At 30.8% G+C, this 23,655-nt stretch overlaps 1 protein-coding gene across 5 annotated transcripts in view; it reads right to left on the minus strand.

Annotated features, from left to right (window-relative positions):
• LOC124539862 overlaps positions 1–23,655 on the minus strand; it is a 123,707-nt gene that overhangs the window by 38,359 nt on the left and 61,693 nt on the right. For 4 of the 5 annotated variants that reach the window (XR_006967119.1, XM_047117256.1, XM_047117320.1 and 1 more), the window contains one exon: positions 23,348–23,494. Coding sequence is in view for 3 of the 5 variants with exons in the window: in XM_047117256.1 (XP_046973212.1) it covers positions 23,348–23,494 (147 nt within the window). In the remaining 2 variants the exon portion in view is untranslated. Of the gene's footprint in view, positions 1–7,058; positions 7,311–23,347; positions 23,495–23,655 lie in introns of those variants that run through there. The other variant, XM_047117400.1, reaches the window with a different exon arrangement.

Genomic DNA, 23,655 nt, shown 5'->3' on the forward strand with positions numbered 1-23,655 from the left:
TGACGATTGGTCTACATTTCAAATCGTAAAATATACTACATATATATGTACATATGTAAGTAAGAAACAAGACTTAAGAGACAAATGTTTGAGACAATTATCACATATGATGCTCTTTAATGTACTTAAGAAGTTTTTATGTATATTATATGAAGTGTATGTGGTACTCGTGTGTTTCCACTGAAACATTTTATATAATATAAGTGAGTGCTCGGTTCGCGTTGTCTTGTAATTATTTATTTATATCAAAATTAGCGTTTTTTGTTCGTGTATTATGTGTTCACGCGTCGTGCATCCGATCAAGTTGAAATGTACAATTGTTATTTATTTAAAACTCTAGTATAGAATCAGCGATGTGGTAGATTTCGAGTCGTATGGGTGAACATTTTACAGTCGTTTTAAACTACGAAATAATCCATACATTTTTTTTAAGAATATTTTTTTTGTAAATTTTTGTATACGAATTATTTAATGACTAGAGTTAGATGAGTCCAGGATCAATATTGAACCGATGTCTGTAGGCTTTTTTAACTTCAGCTAACTTTTAAATTCATGTCACACGTAGATTCACCACCTAGTATTGAGCGACTCAACTTAACTCATGAACAATTTTCCTTAAAAGGAGGTGACAGGCTATTTTTTCACTTTACTTAAAAAGTAAAATATTACTTATACTTAGCTCTAAGTAGATTCTTCTGATAATGTAGCTTGTTGACGAATGTAAAATAGACTAACTTAAAGCACGTTAAAACTATTATCTACTGCGGGCCAAGGCTACACAGAATCAGTGTCTCATTTGTAAATAGTGTTAATATTGATAAGACTAAGTAAACCGCTAAGGAGTGTCTGATAATAGTTTTACAAATTATGAGTATATTTATATAATTAGCAATGCAGTCGTTGGTTTAGCTGTATGCGGACCAAACTACCGCATAGACGTAATAAATAAGTGCCTCTAATTTTACGTTTTAAATTTACACACACATACACAATTACACTCACACAGTCATAATAACTATTGCTGATTCGCATAATATCTGATGAGTGGATCATACCTAATCAGATGGGATTGCATCTCGCTATTTCCAAGTAAATATTTAAAAAATAAAGTAATACGTAAAATTGTGAGTTATAGATCTTTGTTTTTCTGAGTTTGAAGATAAATATATGATTTCTGTTTGAGGATTTTAATTGAAATACAGTGATCTAAGGTCAGACAAACACTATCGTTAAATGTATTTGAAGGCTGCTTATAAATTCATAACAAATATAGTCAATTGTTAGATGCTGTAAAATTATCATTAGCGAACCTATCAAATCAAAATCTGATTGGTTGCGAGCTTTAGGCCACGATCATATAACATATCAAAACAAAGAAATGTCGTATTAAAAAATTAAGATTTCCTGATGTTACTATAATTCAAACTAAAAATAAATATCAAAGAACCCCTTTTTCAACCGACTTCCAAAAGGAGGAGGTTATCAATTCGTCTGTATTTTTTTTTTTTTTTTTTTTTTTTTTTTTTTTTTGTTTGTTACCTCATAACTTTTCACTGGGTGGACCGATTTTGATAATTTTTTTTTTGTTTGAAAGGTAGTGCTTCCCGTGGGGTCCCATTTTTTTTTAATTTTTTTCCGATGATGGTATCCATATGAAAACGACATAAGTCTTAAATTTGCATTATGTATATGCGCGCCAAAACGGTGAATAACTGAAAATCACGTTAACCAATTTTGATAATTCTTTCTTTATTATAAAATATATACTTCAAGGGTAATTTGGTGAAAGTTTGGTAAGGTTCTGAGCACAGGATCCATGACAAAGTAACGGAACGGAAGGGAACGGAACAATTCTGAGGAGCACGTTAGCGATTCTCAGTCGAATCTTTTATTTATAGGTTATTTGGATATTTGAGTCACCTTCCGTAATGTGGTTATGTTTACGTAATTATCATAGTCGAATATTATAATCAACTAGCTACCCACCCCGGCTTCGCACGGGTGCAATACTGATACTAAATATACTACAGAATTTGTGTATTTACGACATCACATCGCAAACTTCTAAAATTATCAGTGTTTCTTTACTATATTGTTCATGTATTATATACACAAACCTTCCCCTTGAATCACACTATCTTTTAAAAAAACCCAATAAAACCCTATAGTATATCTATCAAAAAACAATACGAGAATACTTTAACAAATATGTTTTTTACAAATTACCTTTTACACAATAATATACTGGATCAATCAAGGGGCTCGTATCGCTTCTTTCTTTTGATTGTTGGGGCAAGGGCACCGTGGCTGACACCGGCTCCAAATATAACAATAATTATAACTACATGATATAATCGTAAATCGACTTTTAAGTAGTCTAATATTTTTCATTTCATTTAACTTAGGAAGACTCTAAAAAATATGTTGAATACGCAATTATTTTTATTACTTTTTCGTGCATATTCATTTGTTTTAAAATAGTGTTTTGTTTGAAGTCGGTTTTTCTTTTTGTTAAAATTTTTATTTATTATAATATTCAATGTAGAAAATCATTGCGAATTAAAATAATAGAAACTGGTAGACATCAAACTGGTTACAGATTGACTGACTAATTAATAGCCTGGCAATGTCGTTACGTCATTAATCAGTTTAAAATAATTATTATTATTTTTAACTTGAAACGTCATTTACGTAAGGTATTAAAATATACCTTATTCGTAAGCTATTTATATCTTCACATTAGCAATATGCAGTAAAAATGATTTAAGATTAAGATACTAAATTGCTAGGTTTTCTTCGACTAAGTGCTAATAATAATACGTCCCGAAGTAGAGTACAATGACCTCTGGGATAACTTGGATCACTTACAAGTGAAATCGCTAATAAAAAACAATTAATATATTTTTTGGTAACCGTCGATATTTATTTTTAATGTTATTGTATTATAATGTCAAATTTAATCCTTCTTAAAGATCCGATATGGTTCATTGGTTAGAACATCTCTATTCTAACTGGAAATCCAAGTTCGAATCCCGATATTACCGCTGAATTTTTATTCACTTAATCAATAATCGAGCTAGTGCTTATAAAAACGTCATGAGGTAGTCTTTATAATTATGTTGGATGAAAATCTTAAGCACGTGCTTCTATCGAGGTGTGGTCGACCCATCTAACTTAAAATTCTTAAAAGGAGAACATAATTAGCCTAGCAGTAAGACATTTACAATCTGTTACATTGTTTTATTAAATGAAATTTTAAAAGATATTATATGTTACTTAATTTAAATTATCATCTCTTCGTAAAATTATTTGGTGCTTTATACAATAAACTTAATAAATATAATCCGATATATATTTTTGTGCTGTCTTCAATCTTAATCTACTGACGCACTATTACATCTTGTAAGTACTAACTCATACTAATGCAAGCCGATTATAAGTGAGGGGGCGTGTCTTCGTGTATAGGAGGTGTTTAATAATTTATTAACAATATGAAATCACTGTTACATTAAATTTACTTGAATATTTATTTTATAATCGCTTTTGTCACTCTTTATTCATTGTTATATCATAAAATATTATCATACCTGATTACAATTATGACTGTAACTACTTCGGCTTACATGGAAATTGTGATTATTAATAATAATAATTTGAAAGTGTGAATATAAATTAATAGGGCTTTTGAGAGACAAAGGCATGTCTGGCTTATATGAAGTAGGTATCTTTAAACAATTTATATAGATAATTAATTAATATGAATATATTGAAAATGTTCACTATTCCCAACTAAAATATTTGTTCAAATATTTTAGGTACAACAACAAGTACAACAATACAACAAATTTTAACCAATATTTATTAACAATAACAATCCACACATTTAAAGTCAAATTATTTAATTTCGGAAATTTCGTACGTCCTTAAAAGTTCAGCACAAAGTATGACGTAATTCGATGTATCTATGACGTCACTAGATAACACAAGCCTATATAATTAGAGACAGAAGATTATTTTCATATCTCAAATACATGTTGTACTCCAAGGATATGTTTTTAACTCAACACCAAAACTGAACTACAAGTAAAATATTTATGCAAAATATGATTAAAAGAGGTTTTATTAAAATTTGAGTTAATATTCTGTATTGATATTGTAAAGTTAGAGAATCTGTATCGCTTTCAATAATAATCTCAGGAACTAGCAGCCCGACTACAATAATTATTTTTGCGCTAGATAGTTTATTGAGAAAGGCTTATGTAACTTGTTTACGATAAAGAACGAAGTATTAAATATTAGAACGCGATTGATATAGCACAATGCATAAAACTAAGGCATTATTTTTTATGATATAGGCTGGTGAGCCTTTTGATGGTAAGTAGGCACTAATTCCTACAAATATTCCTACATCGGAAATGCGCTGACAGCGAAGCGAAGCAATGGCCTTCTCACCCCTTAAGGTGAAGATTTTTGAGCTTATTCCACCACGATGCTCCAATGCCGGATAGCAGATATCATATGACATTTCATTGACATTAGATACAAGCAGATTCCCCCACGATTTTTCCTTCACCGTGAAGCACAAGATTAATTAATTATAAATACAATGCAGTGGTTTGAAACACAGGTTTGAACTCGTCAGTTAAGATGCACTCGTTCTAACCAATGGGACACCTCCAAACTAATATATAATTAAATAATATTATATCTAACTTAATACTTTTCAAAAATTCAAAGAAACGTCTTTCATATAAGTTTTAGAAGCATTGCAGTTTTCTACATAGATTATTATCAGCAATTACAACGTTGTAACTGTTTCGAAGATAACATTATAAGAAACTGTTGAAGGATTGATGAGGAATAAATGAGTGATAGAGTAAAAGAAAATACAATTATTCAAATTAACCATTGAAATAAGAAGCGAAGGTATCTTTTTTGAAGTGAAGGTTTTGAGACGTCATGGTGGTCACATTGGATAGATTGTAATGTAAATTAACATATAAGTAGCATTAGAACATACATTTCAATTTTAAATTACAGAGAATGTAAAAACCGGGCATTTACGATTCGGAATCGCACCTGAGGATTCCATAGCAGACATAGATAACGAGACACTAATATAGCAACAAATATATGACTGGCAGGTTGCGGATTTATTCCTATAGTTGTACTACAAGATATTGGAACTGGAAGTATGTTATAGGTTTTGATTACCTTAGGTACCTTTTGATAGCGTAGACTAAGATTAGATAAATTTTTCATAGTTCCAAAAGGTCATAGACTCCGGTATTAGGCTTTAACTACTTACTTAATCTCAACTTTGTACAACTATGTCATACTGAGACAAATGCTTGTCCGGAGAGACAGACGGGCAACTTATAAGGGTAACTTTGAGGGTAACTGAACCTAAAAAGCATAGTGTTTCGTATAGTTAATTCATGACTGAAGATTAAAATATTCTCGCAATATATTTTCCGCAGTAATCTAACCCCCCAACTCGTAACAAACTAAACGAACATGAACGACCTTCAAAGTAACCCCAATATGATAACGGCTTAAGTAATATTAATAACATAATTACTCAGGTTAAGGGTTATATCAGACAAAGTCAATGAGAAGGTCATTATGACTTTTTGAACTTAACTAACTAACTACTAACTACAAAACTAACTACAAACTAACTTAACTTAACGTAATATTATTGTAAATAATTATTTAACATAACACAAGTGCTTAAGCTACTTACATTGGAATCAGAGTACGTGATGTTGTCCAATATTTATTATTGTATTTATTAATTATTTACTTTTTTTCGTTTGTTATGAACTTTTTTTAGATGTATGGTAATATGAACTTAACATACCTACATATGAAATATGTATATACGCTAACCAGACATCATTTATTTCATTTACTTCCGTGTTATATATAATTTGTGTATTAATTATTTTTATTAAAATAGTTTTTGTGTTGGTATTTTACCATTTAATTGTTTACATAGCCGTATAATAATATAATTATTTGGTCTAAGTACTATTTCTTATACTTAAAAACATTAAATTTTTAGTTAGACGCAGAAAATAGTGTTAAATATACCATTTAACAAACATTTTAACAAATGTTGAACCTTTTCCAAGAAGTCCGGTAATTGTCCAACGGTTAGGTCATTCCTTCGCTAGCCGATTCATACACATGGTAAAGTGATATCATAAAATACTTTTCTATTTCCTAGTAGAAAAAAATATAATTAAAATAATTTTATATAGTTAAAATAATTGCTAGGTAATTTTCCATACGTTCTGTTAAGGAATAAAGCGTTTCCATATATTATATTATAATAATTCGTTTATAAATATTACACCTAATTAACTAAATGCCTACCATCGAAGACATTTATGTATTTAGAGGTTATCGGTTTGTTTACATTTTACACGTCAAGATAAAGCAGACTATTAATAATATAAATAAATATATTACTTATTTATAATCTGTAGTTCATATTTCATTTTTGCTAAAAAAAATAAATCTTTTTTTATTTACATTACATTAGTAATTTATGGAACAAGGCATAACAAAACGGTTGTTTTAAAAAATATATATTCACGTCTACTATTTGCGTAATTTTATTTCTTATTTTTAGATTACTTTTAAGCAATCGTACATAAATAAATTATAAATACAAAGCTTAAGTTTTTATACGGATTGTTACTAATGTACATTTACATGTAATGTACATAACATAATACATCTGACGCCCAACAGTTAGGATTTATTTATTAAAATGTTTTATTTTTTGTTTACTTACTTACTAATTTCAATATTTTGGTTCGCAGCAAAAAATAATTTCGCCTTTTATTGAAATGAATAATTTTACTGATTCGCTCGTTTTTATGTATAATTTTATATTGTAATAACTTTATTGCTAAAATATGTCGACGTACACCGTTAATAGGTAAGCCATAAAATTGCGTCAACCTTGACAAAACAACCGCCTTATCGTACACCTGCTTAAATATAATGTAAACTCATATACGACACTCGTGGAAATAGCCACTTACACTTTCATAAATCACATCACTACACTTCGCGCCAAAATTTGACAGTTTTCTTTTTTAAAAATATATTTAGTTAAACACTCCCGTGTATAATTTTATTTTTTTTAATATTTAAGTCACGTATTGCTAGTGTGATTTAAGCTTAATTAAATATTTTTTTAAACGGAACGCTATTTCGCGTTGGCGCAACTTCGGAGCGCGCAGATTGACGCGCGTCGCGTGCAAAGTCGAAGGAGTCAATGCGTGCTCTAGTGGAAATACTGGAAACAGTCTTGTTACGGTGGCACCGTATTGCTCTTAAGTAATAAATAAAATATCCCATTTTGATCAGATCGCGTCACCATAAAACAATGATGTCTTAATCGCTAATCAACAGTTAATTTAACGTAACGGTTTTTTAATAGTTACATGATTATATAATTGAAAGGTTTAGAGTGTCTATGGGTAATATTTAACGTGTTATGTAATTACCCATCAAGGTTCGACCTAGGAGTGCCCACTTGTAGTATTGCATCAATATTTGTACAACAAATGATAAGTATACAGTACTTTCGATGCAATAGTAGTAGGTTCAAAGGTTATGCCGTTAAAGAATAATATTTGACGCAACTATAAATATGTTCTCTAGATGGTTTTTTAATACTTTACTTATTACGCAAAAGTATTTTTATTCATCTTGCTTAGCCCTGTGGTTTAACTTCTGTTTAAATTTAGATTATGGATGTATTAATAATCATGAGGAGTATGTAACCGGTGACATTCATAAACTCAATACTATTACAGCCATACAAAGTAATTAATGTTGTTAATTTAACAATTTTTTTGGAAATCCTTCTGTATATTTATTCCTATCTGTAATAGGTAATGAGTTCAATGGGTTCAAAAATACAAACTGACACTCTTAAAACCGTCAGTACAGCCTTAATACAATTATAGCATTGCCTAATTTTTGTTTAGGTGGTGATTTGTTAAACGATGCTGCGTCTCCTTCTTTCTAATGTCAAATCCATGACGAAAGAAAGAAAGAAAGTCACCGTTCGACTGAGCCCTCGCTAAACAATAGCTCCGTCGATAATTAAGATTTCAAGCATATTACAATTGTTCAATCAAAATTAAAAAAAAAGAATGGTGCAACCGGCCCATCTGCTTCCACTGAATTTTCACGCGCAATAGCGTACATGAGAAACGATCTTAATTTCTTAATTGGATATAAAACCGTATAGATGTGACATTTGATTTATATACGATTGTATTTACTTTATTATCGAAATAAACGCGATTCCAGTTGCTATCTTAAAATATAGACGATATGGCTCTGTGGTTGGAGGACCATTTTAACCAAAGATCGCAGGTTCTTTTACTCATCGTGTGATTGGTTCGTAATTTGTTAATTTTTTGAAAATTACTCATCTCGTGCTTGGAGGAAAACTACTTTAGAAAACTATGCAACTTTTCAGCTTAAATCAGATTAAATCCTGACACAAAAGAATGTCTTGGTGGTGTTGCAGTATAAAGAGGTTTTATTGTGTGGTTCTTTCTTTCTTTTTTTTATGATATAGGTTGACGGACGAGCATATGGGTGATGGTAAGTGGTCACCATCACTCATAGACAATGACGCTGTAAGTAGTATTAACTGTGCTACCAACCTTGGGAACTAAGATGTTATGTCCCTTGTGCCTGTAGTTACACTGGCTCACTCACTACTTGAGTGGTACCTACCCAGACGGTATAGCACAAAGCCGTACCACCAAGTATGTTTTTTTAATTATTTTTCTAGATTTTTATTAGTATCGTTAGCGGGCCATAATAGTCACACTTCTGGGGAAGCGTTTTATACTGTGGAAAGGGTACATAGCTAAAATGTTGTACGTTTTCTCGCAAAGAATGCATTTTTATTTATTGTTAAATTAAATCTAAAACAGAGTATATTAATGTTAAAATCTTTAACAAAATTATAACAAGAGATTTATTCTTTAAGAGTTTAGATGTTGAAACTTCTAATACAAGGTATACATGATTATATTACATGTTTCTCTGACTTTGTAAGAACCATGACCAGTGCGATGTCGGAGCGGACAACTAGGTAATAGGTACATAGGCACAGCGGTAGAATTTATAACAAAAATAGACGTGCTTTAATTTTTAAGCACTATTTAATTTTATTACATTATTAAGATTATTTGTTTTTCATTTTGCCATATTAAATATTTAAAAAGACAAATATTGATTACGAAATTGTTTAATTTTATAAATAATAGTAATATAACGTAATTGTCATAGAAAAAAGACATATGTAGAAAAATTTCGAGGAATATGTACCTAAAATAGAAAAGCTTATTATTACAGCTTGTAAAGATCGTTTAAAATATGACGTGTAATCATATTCTCATTTATAACAGATTATATATTAAAAAAAAAAATGACAAAAATCCGGACATGTGTACATTATTATCCGCATACTTAAAACAAATCCTTGAAGATACGGTAAAAGTAAATTTAAAAGGTTGTCATTATATTAATAGCGAGGGCGCTATTACCTGATTAATTTTTAAATCTGATAAACACATCGACCGAGAAGAAAATAACCTTGTTGGTAAAAATAACAGTATCAAAAACAAAAAAAAAACTTTTTTCTTTAAGTTGGTAAGTATGATAACATTTTTGAATCGTCATGGTGGTATTGAATTAAATGAATGAATTTCAATAATACGTAAGTACTTTAAATCCAAATGAAATTAACTGTATAGAGAGAACTATAGATTATTATATATAACTTAGTACTAGAATTTTTAGTAAGCAAGTTCGAAGAGCTCAGCGTCAAGCCACTTTAATCTATCTATAGGTTTGTACTGTGAGTATGCGTTACCACGCACGTCATACTTTCTTTTATTTTTTATGGTTATTTAATTCATCTTGAAAATTAATTTTATTTTCGGATATTTTTATAATTATAATAACACATACAAATAAATAAATGTAACTTAGGTTATAGTTATTTAATTGTTTTTTATTTTTTGACATACAGTTTTGTGTGATCACAAATATTTGAAGACGTCTGAGTTTTCGCGGAATTTGAGTCATTTTCGAGATAAAGAGACTTTTCATAAAAAAAGTATTAATATTGCAAAAATTCGAAATACACCACAAAACACGTTCGTAAAATGTGAAAATCGACTTTAATTTTGGTTTTAAACATGCCAAGAGTGAAATACGATGTGTTTTTTTTACAAATATTGAAATATAACCTGACAAAGACATCGATAATTTCTTTTCAAACATTTAATATTATATGAAATTTAAGTTAAGCGAGCGCATAACAGCCAGCATGTTATATAAAAGGAACTCATATTCGTTACTAGACGCTAATGATATACTATTTACACTTGATAGATACACTTACTTATGTTAGAAAACCATTAGGTGATTAGACTATCGTTGGTATATTGATGTCTATACATTATATTCATTTCGTATTTTCTCTTTCACATGTTACAATATTTTCTGTTTTTATATTTAATATACATTATGCAATCTTAGTCATACAGAGTTTGCTTTAAAATAAAAATATATAGGCTGATATAGTTGTGACCAATGACAGTGGAGTCTGAGAGGAGATTTTGGGATTTTCGGTAGATTATCATAGCTGGCGCATCCTTGCATCATCAAGACTAGACCATGTATGAGCCCCACCTTTATATGGTAGAATGCATTTCTCCTTAGTGACAGTTCACGGGTAAGTGAAACTCTCCGGTGCCCAGAACGCCTAGTGCGCCCAAGTACACCCGAATACCCATTAAAGTACCAACATTATCCTCTCTTATCAGGGAATCTCTGTAAAATGCTGTCGTGGCTATGTCGTTTTATTATTGTAGTTTTTTTATTTTGATTCAATTACTGACAAAACGTCGTATGTCCGAGGCTAGTCAACACCTAACTGTTCATTATAATAATTTGCTCAAAATTTTTACGTCTTGAGTGATAGGGCATTTCAGGTTGACTGTTGTTGATATTTTCTTACGATTTTCTATGACTCGCAACAAGTGTTTTATTTTATTTAGAAAATTTACGTTTTGATATTGGAAAGTAAGTTTTTATGGAAACGCCACGTGCCCGCTACCTAACGAATCGATTCTCTATACCACGTCCGCGACGCACGTATTCGTAGCGAAACTGTAATTGCGTAAAATAATTGACCGGGGAAAAGTATTGAAGGTCAAAATAACGTTATAAAAGGTCCGATTATTTTTCCTTTTCTATGATTTTTCCTTGTCGTTTTTGAATGTTTACTAACTTTCGCTTCCTGTAGTAAACTATACGGAACAATTTAGATGTAGCATCGGCAAAATTCGTAAAACCGATCACATCCGGATTAAGTACGCTCTCCCAAATTATCAATATTTATGTATTATGTGAATATGATCTTTACACAAACGTAATAACACGTAATATCATATGTCCTAATATATTCGTCAATTTGACACGTCGATTTACATGCACTTGCTTTCTCGGGTTGAACTGCCGCGAGAATCTATAGAGACGAATAGCGTCGAATGGCGCAATAGGGCTATTCCTATTGGTTGTATAAATTGGCAGTAATCGGTTTTATTGAATTTGCCGATGCTACATCTTAGTTGTGTCGTACTTAAGTCGCATTGAGGCTGTATATGATGTCTTTTATCATTTACAGAGTGCAATAATACGGACAATAATATAGCGGGAGGGGCGGTTGATCTAAGTGTCAGATTCGCTATTAGCGTAGTAAGTAAAAAGCGCCTTACCTACTTCATAAGCACTTGTAATCACATATAACATACATATGTTTTCAGCTTTGTTACAAGCGATTTTACGAATATCAAAAATAATTACATATTATTTAGAATGTGATACATTTAAAATCCTGTCTGACCTGTCTTCAATTTAATAGAAGACCTGTACATGTATTCATTCGTAAGTTTATACGCACTAATATATTTGCAATATTCCACTACTGATCTTCTTCCTTTTGATGATGAGAGGCTGATGAAAAGTGATTACCACCACCCATGGACATACGCAAAACCGGGTGCTTGCAGGTGCGTTGCCTTTAACTAATCTATTTATCACGCTGCTCTTGCCGATGAAATGTATTAATTAAAAACGCGATGTTTTATGTATTGTTATTTATGAGTTTCTTAAATAATATTGAGTTGTTGTACCAAATTTAATGAGATAATAATTTCAATTGAGTAATTTAAACAGCGATCAGTATATATGTATAATTATAATGTCATATAGTTTTATATTATTTCACAGGTTACGCAAGCGATTCGCCCGGGGCGAGTAACCTCAAAAGATAATTTAGACGGCCTACTGTCACACTGTCGTGTAATCGTAGCTTTGGAAGTGTTAAAACATATTAGCATTTGTAATCCATATAAGTTTATGTAACTATTTTGTAACTTTTGTTATTAATACAATCAGTAGAATGTTATTATAGGAGATTTAGGCTGTTCTTTATTAATGGACTGTCATACTGTTTTGATTGATATTTATTAGATTTTATTATTCGAAAACGCTTTATTGTGATGTATACTTGAATAAAATTGATGATTTAGGATTAATGTAAATCTAGTTTTTGTCGTGTGTAACATTATTAAGTAGAAGAAATAGAAATACATAATATATTGAGTACAAAAAAACTATAAGAGCGAAACGAACTTTCATACATTCTTTATAACACCATGTATGAGTGTGTGTGGCCCTAAAATATTTAATTTATTTACGATTAGTATAATAGGCGAGGTACCTGCATATGTAAAATTGTCTACTTAAAAGTAATAAGAGATCGATTATATATAGCAGTAGCATTGTGGTACGTTGATTAGACGTGGTAACCTGTAGTTATGTTTTGAGATTGGCTGGCGGCTCGCTATCAACACGCTTAGATGTATTTACTACGCAACGGATTTTAATATGTTTTTCGTCAGTAAAAACACGGAACCAAGAAGAGGTTTCATATGCATAATACATGCATGTTATAGCAGTGAAACGCCGAGAATTAAAACATTGCTAGCCGGAAATACATATATGTATATTTTTTCTTTTTAAGTTTGTTCTCTGAGAGTTGTATATAGTATATAACTTATCTGATATATATAAAACATATCTCCGTGTAAAAAAGTGAGTAGTTGAAAAAATCGCAAACACGTTATAACTATACATTTACTATGTATTATATAATAATGTACACAACCTGCCGGTAGGTCAAGTTCTTACAAAACTAAAGTTTACATATATTATATTTCACGGTCTATATATTTATATGCTAAACTTGAAGTGGAGTAAAAATTAAAATAATAAATTGCTTTTTTAATACATTTTACTACTCATTTAAAATGTCAAAGTGTGTTTATAAATAATAATAATCATTGCTTTTAACAAAAATTTAATTTTCTTTTTGTAAAAAATAGCATGCTACTTCTAAACGTACAAATATTTTTTAGTAGTGTGACTTAATACAATTTCAAGCTGTATTCGTTTAATTATTTTAATTCGATTCTTTAACTATTAATAATTAACTAAATATTTATGTCGGCATTCCATTGTTAAAATCAAATATTGTTGTTAAATGCTAATACAAAAATATTTTGTTTTATATATTTCAATAATTATTCGAACCGGCTTAAACTGGTTTAAACTGGATTCTATCAAAAACATCATGGAAAATACTAGGAAATCCGAAACAATTTGTAAAACAAAACTGAAGGACTTAACAACTTTTCGTCGCTTGTTATATTGATATGCATGTTTTCGAAAGTAATTCTCACGTTACATAACGATGTGACATAAGGTTATTTTTGAAGTATTCACGCAAGTTGTAATTTAATGCAGCCTTATATTTTGAAGGGCGGTGTTGTGTTACGAGTTTGGCACTTGTCGGGTTCGAGGTACTTTGTTGAATTAAAAAAAAAACACATAGGAAAATAACATGTCAGTGTAAATTGATAAGGATAATAAATGACCTTAGTTTCTAGTTTTATCCGGTCATCGGAAAGATGAGATGGGACGATTTTTTCTAGACTGCACCCTATACTATGCTTCGCTTGTGTGTGTGTTTATAGCATTGGTAGGACTTGCAAATACACACTCGATGCTAAGTGTTCATTACTGCCTATAGACATACGCGTAAATTAACAGTCCCTTACATCGCCAATGTAGGGTACACAAACCATGTGAAATAAGAGGAGGGGGGGAATGTTTTGGAGATAATATATCAAACAATACTGTGTCCAAAGATGACAATATAAAATCAAGATTGTCTCTTTATGTGTGTGATTTTTCTGGAATCTGTCTGGCTTATATCTATATGTATATGGCTATAAATCTATGTCCGTGAACGACACTTATCAACAGGAAGCCCACATGTTATTGAATGTATCTGATACTTAAGAGTCTTCTTTGTCCGATATCCTCACGATTTATTGAACTTATGACACTGATTTTACTTAAATTATTATAGGTAAGGTTTATACAGTAGGTGCTGTAGGACTATATTGTGTCAATTTAGTGAAAGGGATGATGCAAGATCATTCAATTTTTTCCCTCTTTCTACACTATTTTGAAATCCCTATATACCTGGGCACGATTTTAAAGCATATAACAAATGTGAACGACACAGGAGTACTCTGAAACAGTTGGACTGATTTTGATTTGATATGTTTTCTCTGGATCAGTGGCGGATTTACAAATCTGCCGCTAGTAGTCTAGTAGGCTATTCAATTTTTGCCGCCCCTACTTTTTTTGCAACATTTATGTACGAATTACGAACGTAATGTGTATACATATAATTATAAGATTTTCTTTCTAAGATAATAACAAATTTGGACTAAATTTGCCGACCCTCTAAATCTGCCGCCCTAGGATCCAGCCTACGTAGCCTATTGGAAAATCCACCACTGTTTTGGATTGAAATAGTGTCACTGCGATTGGCAAGTAAATAAAGTCCTCTTTCACACGAGCGAATTTGGGAAGGACTCGAATACAAAATTTATTAATTCAACATATAATATATATACGTTCTCGTGTTTCGTTTTTTTTTTTTATATTGCAGTGTAAAAAATACGCAATAGCCCTAAAAGGAATTCCAGTTACCTGCTTACACGTAACCCGTCATCAGCAGCAAGAAAAGTACGTAAATTGCACGCACCTGCGCGTGCGCACTGATTCAGTTGTTTGTGCAATTACGAATGTAATGTTGTATAATTATGTTATTGTTGCGATCGTTAAATTATTATATTGTTAATTAGCTTCGAAGCTAAAATCGATCGTTTATAAAGATTTATTAGATGGTTCTGTTTTCAAAGTTTAATTATTTTGATAATGATATTCATTTGCTTTGTTACTCGTTATCGCCCGCGGTTTCACTCGCGTGTTAAAGCTTGGTTTTGGAGTTCTAGCTTGCCTCATATTAAAGTTACTTTCGCATTTATAATATATACCCATATGTACTGTTCAAATATGTTGTATCATATAATATAGGTTATCCATAAGGTTTATGGTGGGTAGACTATTAATTAGTTAAAGTATAATTACAGACGGAACTGCGGAAAGGTCGCATTTGGAATCGAATCAACATAAATCAAAAGTTATTTATCTAATTAGTATAAATTCGTATAAATATAATGAAGGTTACATTTTTTTATGACCTACATGAATATTGAAATCAATCTGACAAATTGCAAATTAGTAAATTGACAAGCTTTTATCTTACTTTAGATTCAGCTTAAATATATATATTACAATCTAGAAAAAAATACTATGAATCCACTATCGACAGCCTTGCTCATTTGTTGCCTAGAAAATTGAAATATTCAAATTGGAACTGAACCGCTACTTCTGTATTCTTACCGCATAAATAAATAAGTCAGGTTCCTAATGAGAATATTTTTATTCAATAAAATTGTTACATTCATATTTTTGATTTATTTATTTTAATAGTTTTAACTATAGCAAATATTCAACTGATTTGCTTGTCTTCCTTCCATTTACTCCACTAAACATCTGTTTATCTTACTACTTTATATAAACATAGTAAGCAATATTATTACATGACCTAATATCGATATATATATTTCTTAACTAATTAAGAAATTTTAATGATTGTAATCAAGAAAACAAAAACAAATCTTTCTGAATATCAATATGAAATACAATTACATTTAAAACAAAAGTAAATCAAGATTAATCAAGTATTTCAATATCGAGTGTGCTAGAAAGGCGTAATAATCACATTTTCGTAATGCTTACATTCGATCTAAGAGCTCATTGCAAAAGTATTCATCTTGTTTATGACAGGTGCAATGAGGTGAGCCCATGCCATATACAATTCGAGTCACACGCTGAGCGGGAGTGGTCTAAGTAAGAATATCATTAAAACCTTTTTGCTTTAAACTTTTTGATTTCTTTGGTAACTTGCTGTAAGGTTTCTGCGCTTGGTAGTTAAAGATTTCTATATTTTTTAATGTTAAAAATTAAAGCGCTATAGCACTTAAATAAATAAACACATTTGATTTCTATTGATTTTAAATTAATGTGAATTACGACCAACAAAGAATTATCCACCAACTTAAAAACACCATAAATTATATTAGAAATTAACTTCTTCTAAGGGCAGAGGATATGGTATATCCAATAAATCCTCTTTAATCGTGCAAGTAATTAGAATCTTGTACTTTACGGCACCGGCTTTTCTTAATTTTTGTTGTAGCAATACCATTAACAGATCATTAACTGGCAATCTTACTCAACTATAACCAATCGTGGAAGGGAATGCTTAATTTGTTTGTGAACACATTATAAGATGTAAGCACTTCAATCCAGAGCAATTTTCTCTAGGTAAGCTCATTCATCATATATTCTACGACCAAACAATACTCTGTATTGTTATATTCCGATTAGAAGGGTGAATGAGCCAGCGTAGCTAAAGGTACCAGGGACGTAATAACTTATTTGCCAAACTTGGCATTGGAGATGTAACGAATGAATGAAAATTTCTTACGGCACCATTGGCTATAGCCGAAACTGACCACTTACTATCATGGTCCATTTACCAGACTTCTTATCATTTTCATAATAATTTAATTAATAAAGTAAAATATCATAGATGGCCATAGCCTCTCTTCTGAGACATTTGGCTTTTGATTCAGAAGCACGAGGTGGATAAATACATATTTATCACACGAAAATAATGATGAGTTTCCATATACCAACCCGCATTGTAACAGCGTGGTGGAATATGTTCCAAACCCGCTCCTTTATGGAACAGGAGGCCTTATCTCAGCAGTGGGAAATTTACAGGCTTTTTCAGATATTAACATGTGATCTTTGGTTCACGTTTAGCTCAAGTCAGAGGATTAACTCTTGACTACGAATATACATTACATCAACTCATCACAAAAAAATATACTCGTCATATCTTCCAGCAGATCGTGTTGAAAAAAAAAATTGTTATATTGTCGATTCCGATGGTGAATAAGGATACATTGTTACCAAGGTCGCGAGTTCAAACCAACGTCTTTTTATTCACGTGCTTAATTCGTGTTTACATTTTTCGTGGTCGAGAACATGAAATCGAATCAAGAAGGCTTTGCCCATTTGTGGTACATAACGATCTTTTTATATACGTTTGCTTTATTGTATTGTAATGATTTAAGTATGGGATTACGTAAAATTAAGACAAAGAATCAAAGAATAATACCATACATACATCATTATTAATTATTATTGTAATAGTCCAAAAAAATTTGGTTTTGGCCCAATGGAAAATAAATAGTGACAAGGAACAAAAAACTAGTAGTATAATAATAATAGCAAAAAACTAGTAGTATAATAGTAATAGTATTTACTTGCTTCATAACAATTTTATTTTATAAGTATTAAAATATCAAGTTAAATTTTATAGACGATCATTTTATACGCTATTAAACGCTCATCTACATTTCTATACACTAGTTTCAAGACATCTGATTAGCGTCTCCATTTTATAGCCTTTTTTTAAACCGAAGTTGAAGAGCAGAAATTCTCTGTAATAATTATGACCGGACTTAAAACAGATGCACTATGATTACCATTATCCTATACTGCAAGTTTTTTTTATTTATAAGAAACAGTTTTCTGAACGCATAATTAAATCTCATAATAGCGTTAAATGTAGTTCAATTGGCTCGTTAAAAGTTCTTACAAGTTTTTAAATTAAATTAATTTACAATAAATAAAAATATAATTTTGTATGAAAATACAAACTCACTTGTATATTGTTGGTTTTTGAGTTTATAATATTTGAAAATCGAATGCGTGCGTTCGATATCTTTTGACAGTCAATGATTTGTTTTTAAAAATTGTTCATTTATTAAATAGGCAAGCATCTTAACGCACACTGCCAATAAACAGTCGCCATTCTCAGGAATATTAGCGCTGACTCTCAGAGCGGTTGCATAAAATTGTTTTTCTTTTTGAAAACAGCTAGTGTTTTTTTTAATTCTCTATAACAATATGCGCCTAGTCCTGTTACTTTTCTTTTTTTAGATTTCGCGGTCTCACGCTCGGCTGGACATAATAAAAAACCTGATATTACTTATTGCTCCAGGTAAGTGCGACGCGGGAAATTATTTTTATAGTTTTTATGCGATAATGAATTGAACCTATATGAGTTTTTGTTAATTATTTTGTAGTTACTGCATGGCAACTTTAATATCTTTTTGTGGTTAAATTATGCAAAACAGATTTAGTATAAGTTAAAATGTTATCTTTTCAATAAATTAAGATTACCAAGAATAAGACAAATTTGCATTAATTGGTGATATTATATTTACTATGTATAGTTGTAAAAATATGAAATACTTATATACTCACATATACACAAACATAAATAATAAATATACAATTACCAGCGCGAATGAAGCGTTACGATGCGCATGCGCATTAGCATGGAAATTATATATTTTTTACTATAGTTCTTATATCTTAGACGTTAAGATTCAAAGTATATTCAAATTTTAAGATACAGTTTTTGATCGGATATGAATTATAGGCAATAAGTTCCATAAAGGTCAACGTAGGTTGTAGACCGCGCCTGCGTAATTTTTTATTGTACCTACAATTTATTGTAAAAAGTTTCTATATAAAATCAACCTATATATGTTTCGCTTCTCTTAAATATATATTTTTGTGAGAATCATTTAATAAGCTAAATCATGATTGCGAGTTGGCAGCGACTTGGCAGCATAATAACCCCTCGAATGATAGTTACGAACCAAACAAAAGAGGAGCTGTTGCCAGAGACAAGAAGTCGGTTGTTTTTTATATATTTTATGAAACAACAACAAACATATAATAATAATTGCGAAAGAAATAATTAAGAATATGATATTCTTTAACATTAATATTATAATAACATTCTGATATTAAAAAGTCATTTTTTTATGTATTTGGTAGATTGACAGTCAAATAAGAAACTGGATGGTAACTGGTCACCACCGCCAATAGACTAAAACTATAAGAAATATTAACCAAATGTAACAATCGGTCGCAAATGCGCCACCAGCCCTGTGAAAAGCATATTATTCGATACAAGATTTTATAGATAATAAAAAGGGGTGGAGTTATAATACCTGTTCACTTCCAAGCAGGATATTAATTTAAATAATTGTATTTAACTAAATTGACTTTGTAATTTTTAAATGTTAAAAAAGAGTAATTGTAAAATGACGATTTAAAAGTGCTTGTAAAAGCCTACTTGAATAAAGTTTATTTTGATTTGATTTAACTATAGATATTACAGATATAACTCTTTTCCAACATGTACTTCTTTTGAACATTCCTTGTTCCTGTAAAAAAATTATGTTTTTTTCACCATTTATTTGTGACCAGTTATCGCTAATTTTCATTTTCTTTTAATTATTATGCATTCGCTTTTTAAGCAAGCACTTTAATATGCCGAGCTCTCAATCTGCCTTTTGTTTTATAATCTGAGATAATTATAAGGAAAAAGGTTTTATTTAAATCGAATAAAATAGTTCTTTAGCGGTTAAAATGTAAGTACCTACTGGCAATAATTTTAAACTATTACAGTTACGTTGAATATAATAAAATTAATCACAATTCATGGGTCAAGAACTAAGTAAATTGCTTTAATTTGTACTTAATTACATTAAAGTGTTTTAAACAATGGGCTTAAAAACGTTATTTCGTTTCATTTATTTTAAAATAAATAGTATTAAATTAATCTAAAAATTTTGCAAACAGTCAAGTGTATGGGTGGATATTATATTATATATTCTTGTCATATGTCTGACTTTCAGCAAAAATCGTTTGATGATCGCGTTGAAATTCAAAATCATAATTATAATCTAATTTATTCAAGCAGACTTTTACAAGCTGCTCGGCGGTAGAACGAATGGTAAGTGGATTATACATACAAAGGTGGGTTTGGAAAACGCTCTACCACCACTTGATATTGATATTGATATTGATTTTTTGATAATCCTCTTAGCATACCCAGTGACGTTTATTTAAGACTAATCAACTGCGCTGGAGATAACGTGATAGAGTGTCCAAGACAATGTGTGCACAAACACAGCTGTGTCAAGCACAGGATTATTGATGCGGTTTTGAGGCAAGGGACTGTTATGAACGGCAGCTCAACTTCAAATTGAGGTTTAAGAATCAAGATGTAGATGTAACAAACTACAAAGTATAAAACAAAGTTGCTTTCTCTGTCCCTATGTCCCTTTATATGAATCTTTAAAACTACGCAACGGATTTTGATGCAGTTTTTTTATAGATAGAGTGATTCGAGAGGAGGTTTTTTGTATATAATACATAGTAAAGTAAAGTAAAGTAACAGCCTGTAAATTCCCACTGCTGGGCTAAAGGCCTCCTCTCCCTTTAAGGAGAAGGTTTGGAACATATTCCACCACGCTGTTCCAATGCGGGTTGGTATAATACATGGATTGTATTTATTATGTTATGGCGTAAAAAAATAAATTCCATAGTATATTTCGTATCAGTATTGCACCCGTGCGAAGCCAGGGCGGGTCGCCAGTAATATATAATTTCTAGATACATATACAATGACTCGGAGAAGTAAATCGGTTCTTTGACATACAAGCCTTCGAATAATTGTGCGTACAGGTTAAAAAATAGCAGATGATATCTTCAAACAAAATATAAGTATATTTGCCGCGAGTGATCTCACGTAAGTGCATTGACGTCATTGGGCAAGTTCACAAGCAAGTTCTTATGAAAAGCGATGGCAAAAAATACAACAACGTTTCTACGAAGGTCGCTGAGGCGTTTAACCTCTACCTAATGTCAGTATACATATATCGTTCCTTAATTTATTTGAGTTTTTTTTTCTGACAACCAAATAATATACATCGTTTTAATGTCTTTCTATTGAATATTCTGTGGTGCTACAATAAATAAATCATAGCTAGCATAGATTGCATAGATGTTACTTAGAAGATGTGAACCTTATCGGTTGACTCTGAATTCAAATCGTTCATAATTTAAATGAAATGCCACATATATCCACTACAAAACTGTTACTATTTAATGCAGATTTTTTCAGTAGTACACGTTTTATTGACTCAAGTCATTATTATTCAGGATTATTAAAATTAATTCTTTTCAAATATAACAAGTAGCAAATCTGTTTACATAAGATATTGATATTAAAAAATAACAGGCGCTACCTTATCAAAAGAAAAAGGAATAAAATATAAAGAATAAGAACCAACTATTCCGAAACTGATTTTTATATATAGTAATTGCCAAAGAGTTTTCATTACTGCTTATGAATTTTAATCTCAATAAATACTGCAACTTTACAGCACAGTGCTATTCAAGACATGCTTCATATAAAAATATTATATAACTAGGTATGTCAAGAAGTTTTTATATTTAAACTTTTAAACTTTACTGCATTGTTCCATTTGTATGTCTGCGAATAATTTTATATAAAAACTCATAAAAATTATAGTTACTTTGTCTTTTCTCATAAATAAGTAGATAATTCATAATTTATTTGGTAGGTAATTATAATTTGTTTTCAAATTTGATTAAAAGCATATACATAAAATAAATAGTGAACGATGCTTATTATGAGTGCCTAATGTAAGTAACGCGTGCTGTTAATGCAATCTGTGCTTGTCTTTATTAATGCAATCAGCGTGTACTATAGCCCTGTTAAGGCAATATGCGTGTGCTTGGACTTAGCAAGCCAATCGGTGTATATTGGAACTCTAACTACTATATAGAAGCGTGTACTTAAGAAAGGATGTGCAATAGGCATGATGACATTTTGAAGATTCGGATAGTTTTTGATGTTCGAAAACATAAATTATTTACAATCGATGTCATATTTTTGGTTTCAGTTCATTTTTAGTAGGAAAAGAGGACATTTTAGTTTTTAGATATAAAATTCACACCAAAGCGCAAGCCAGTGTCATGGCGTCGCTAGTGACGTCACGGGTGAGTAGTGCAGTGGCTAGCATAAGAGTATTATCTATGCCACAGTACAGAATATACACTTGTACTCAAAGGTGACGTCATTCGCTGTGATTGGTGTTTAACATAATATGGCGAACATCAGAAATTCGTAGTTTTATTTTATCGAAATGATTATCAATCCCGCTCGTAATGAAACGATAAATAGTATTCCATAATAAAAGTTTAATTAAATAAATGCATTTGTTTACAGTCATCATGCCCATTGTATTGCGATTTTCAGTGCATGCCAGCTTACATTTGAGCGCGTCGCGGAGCGCGTTGGTTAAGGCGGCGAGAGTGTCGCGTAGAGCCTCATGATGTCTCTCGAACATGCTCATATCTATGTAATTTTTGTTTGTGTTACTGTTTTTTTAGTATATTATACTTGTAATTTTTCCTTACTTCGCAGGATGGTCCGTTAATATTAAATAAAGTGAAACCAATATCTAAAAACTTACCATGTCACTGCTACAAATACTGAGGAAGATTTTGTGGAAATATTTACATACATAATTGTTTAAAATAGATCACATAAAACAATATGTCCAAAAGCTCATTTCATATACGATTACGGGAACTTTGAACTACGAGGCAAGCATAAAAATAACTTACATTTCAGTACATTTAAATGCTAACATTTTTAAACTTCAAATAATGTATTAAATGCTTAAATCTATATTATTTACAATTTGTCTCTAAAATATTCTGTACTTAAACATATGATACGGCTTATTACGACATGTGATAGTTTACTGATACTCACAAGCAGGATGGGTGTAGAGCGGCGAGACTCTGGTGCCTTCTAATGGACCGCCAGCAAGTCGCGACGAAATCGCCTCCAGAAATTCTCTCACATTGTGTAGGTCACCTCTCATCTCCCCTGAACTGGAACCCTCGCATTCTTCCTCCTCTGCAATTTAAAACGCAATAATTATATAAGTGGTATTTTTTCTTTGTGTCGAGAAGGATGGGCGGTGAATCCTAGGTGATAAATAAAATACGTTCGAGGACTATGTAATTACCATGTAGGTATTTAATTTATGTTTATTTTTCGTATTAATATGATATGAC

This window comes from Vanessa cardui, chromosome 1 (genome assembly GCF_905220365.1).
Source record: "Vanessa cardui chromosome 1, ilVanCard2.1, whole genome shotgun sequence".
Taxonomy (NCBI): Eukaryota; Metazoa; Arthropoda; class Insecta; order Lepidoptera; family Nymphalidae; genus Vanessa; species Vanessa cardui.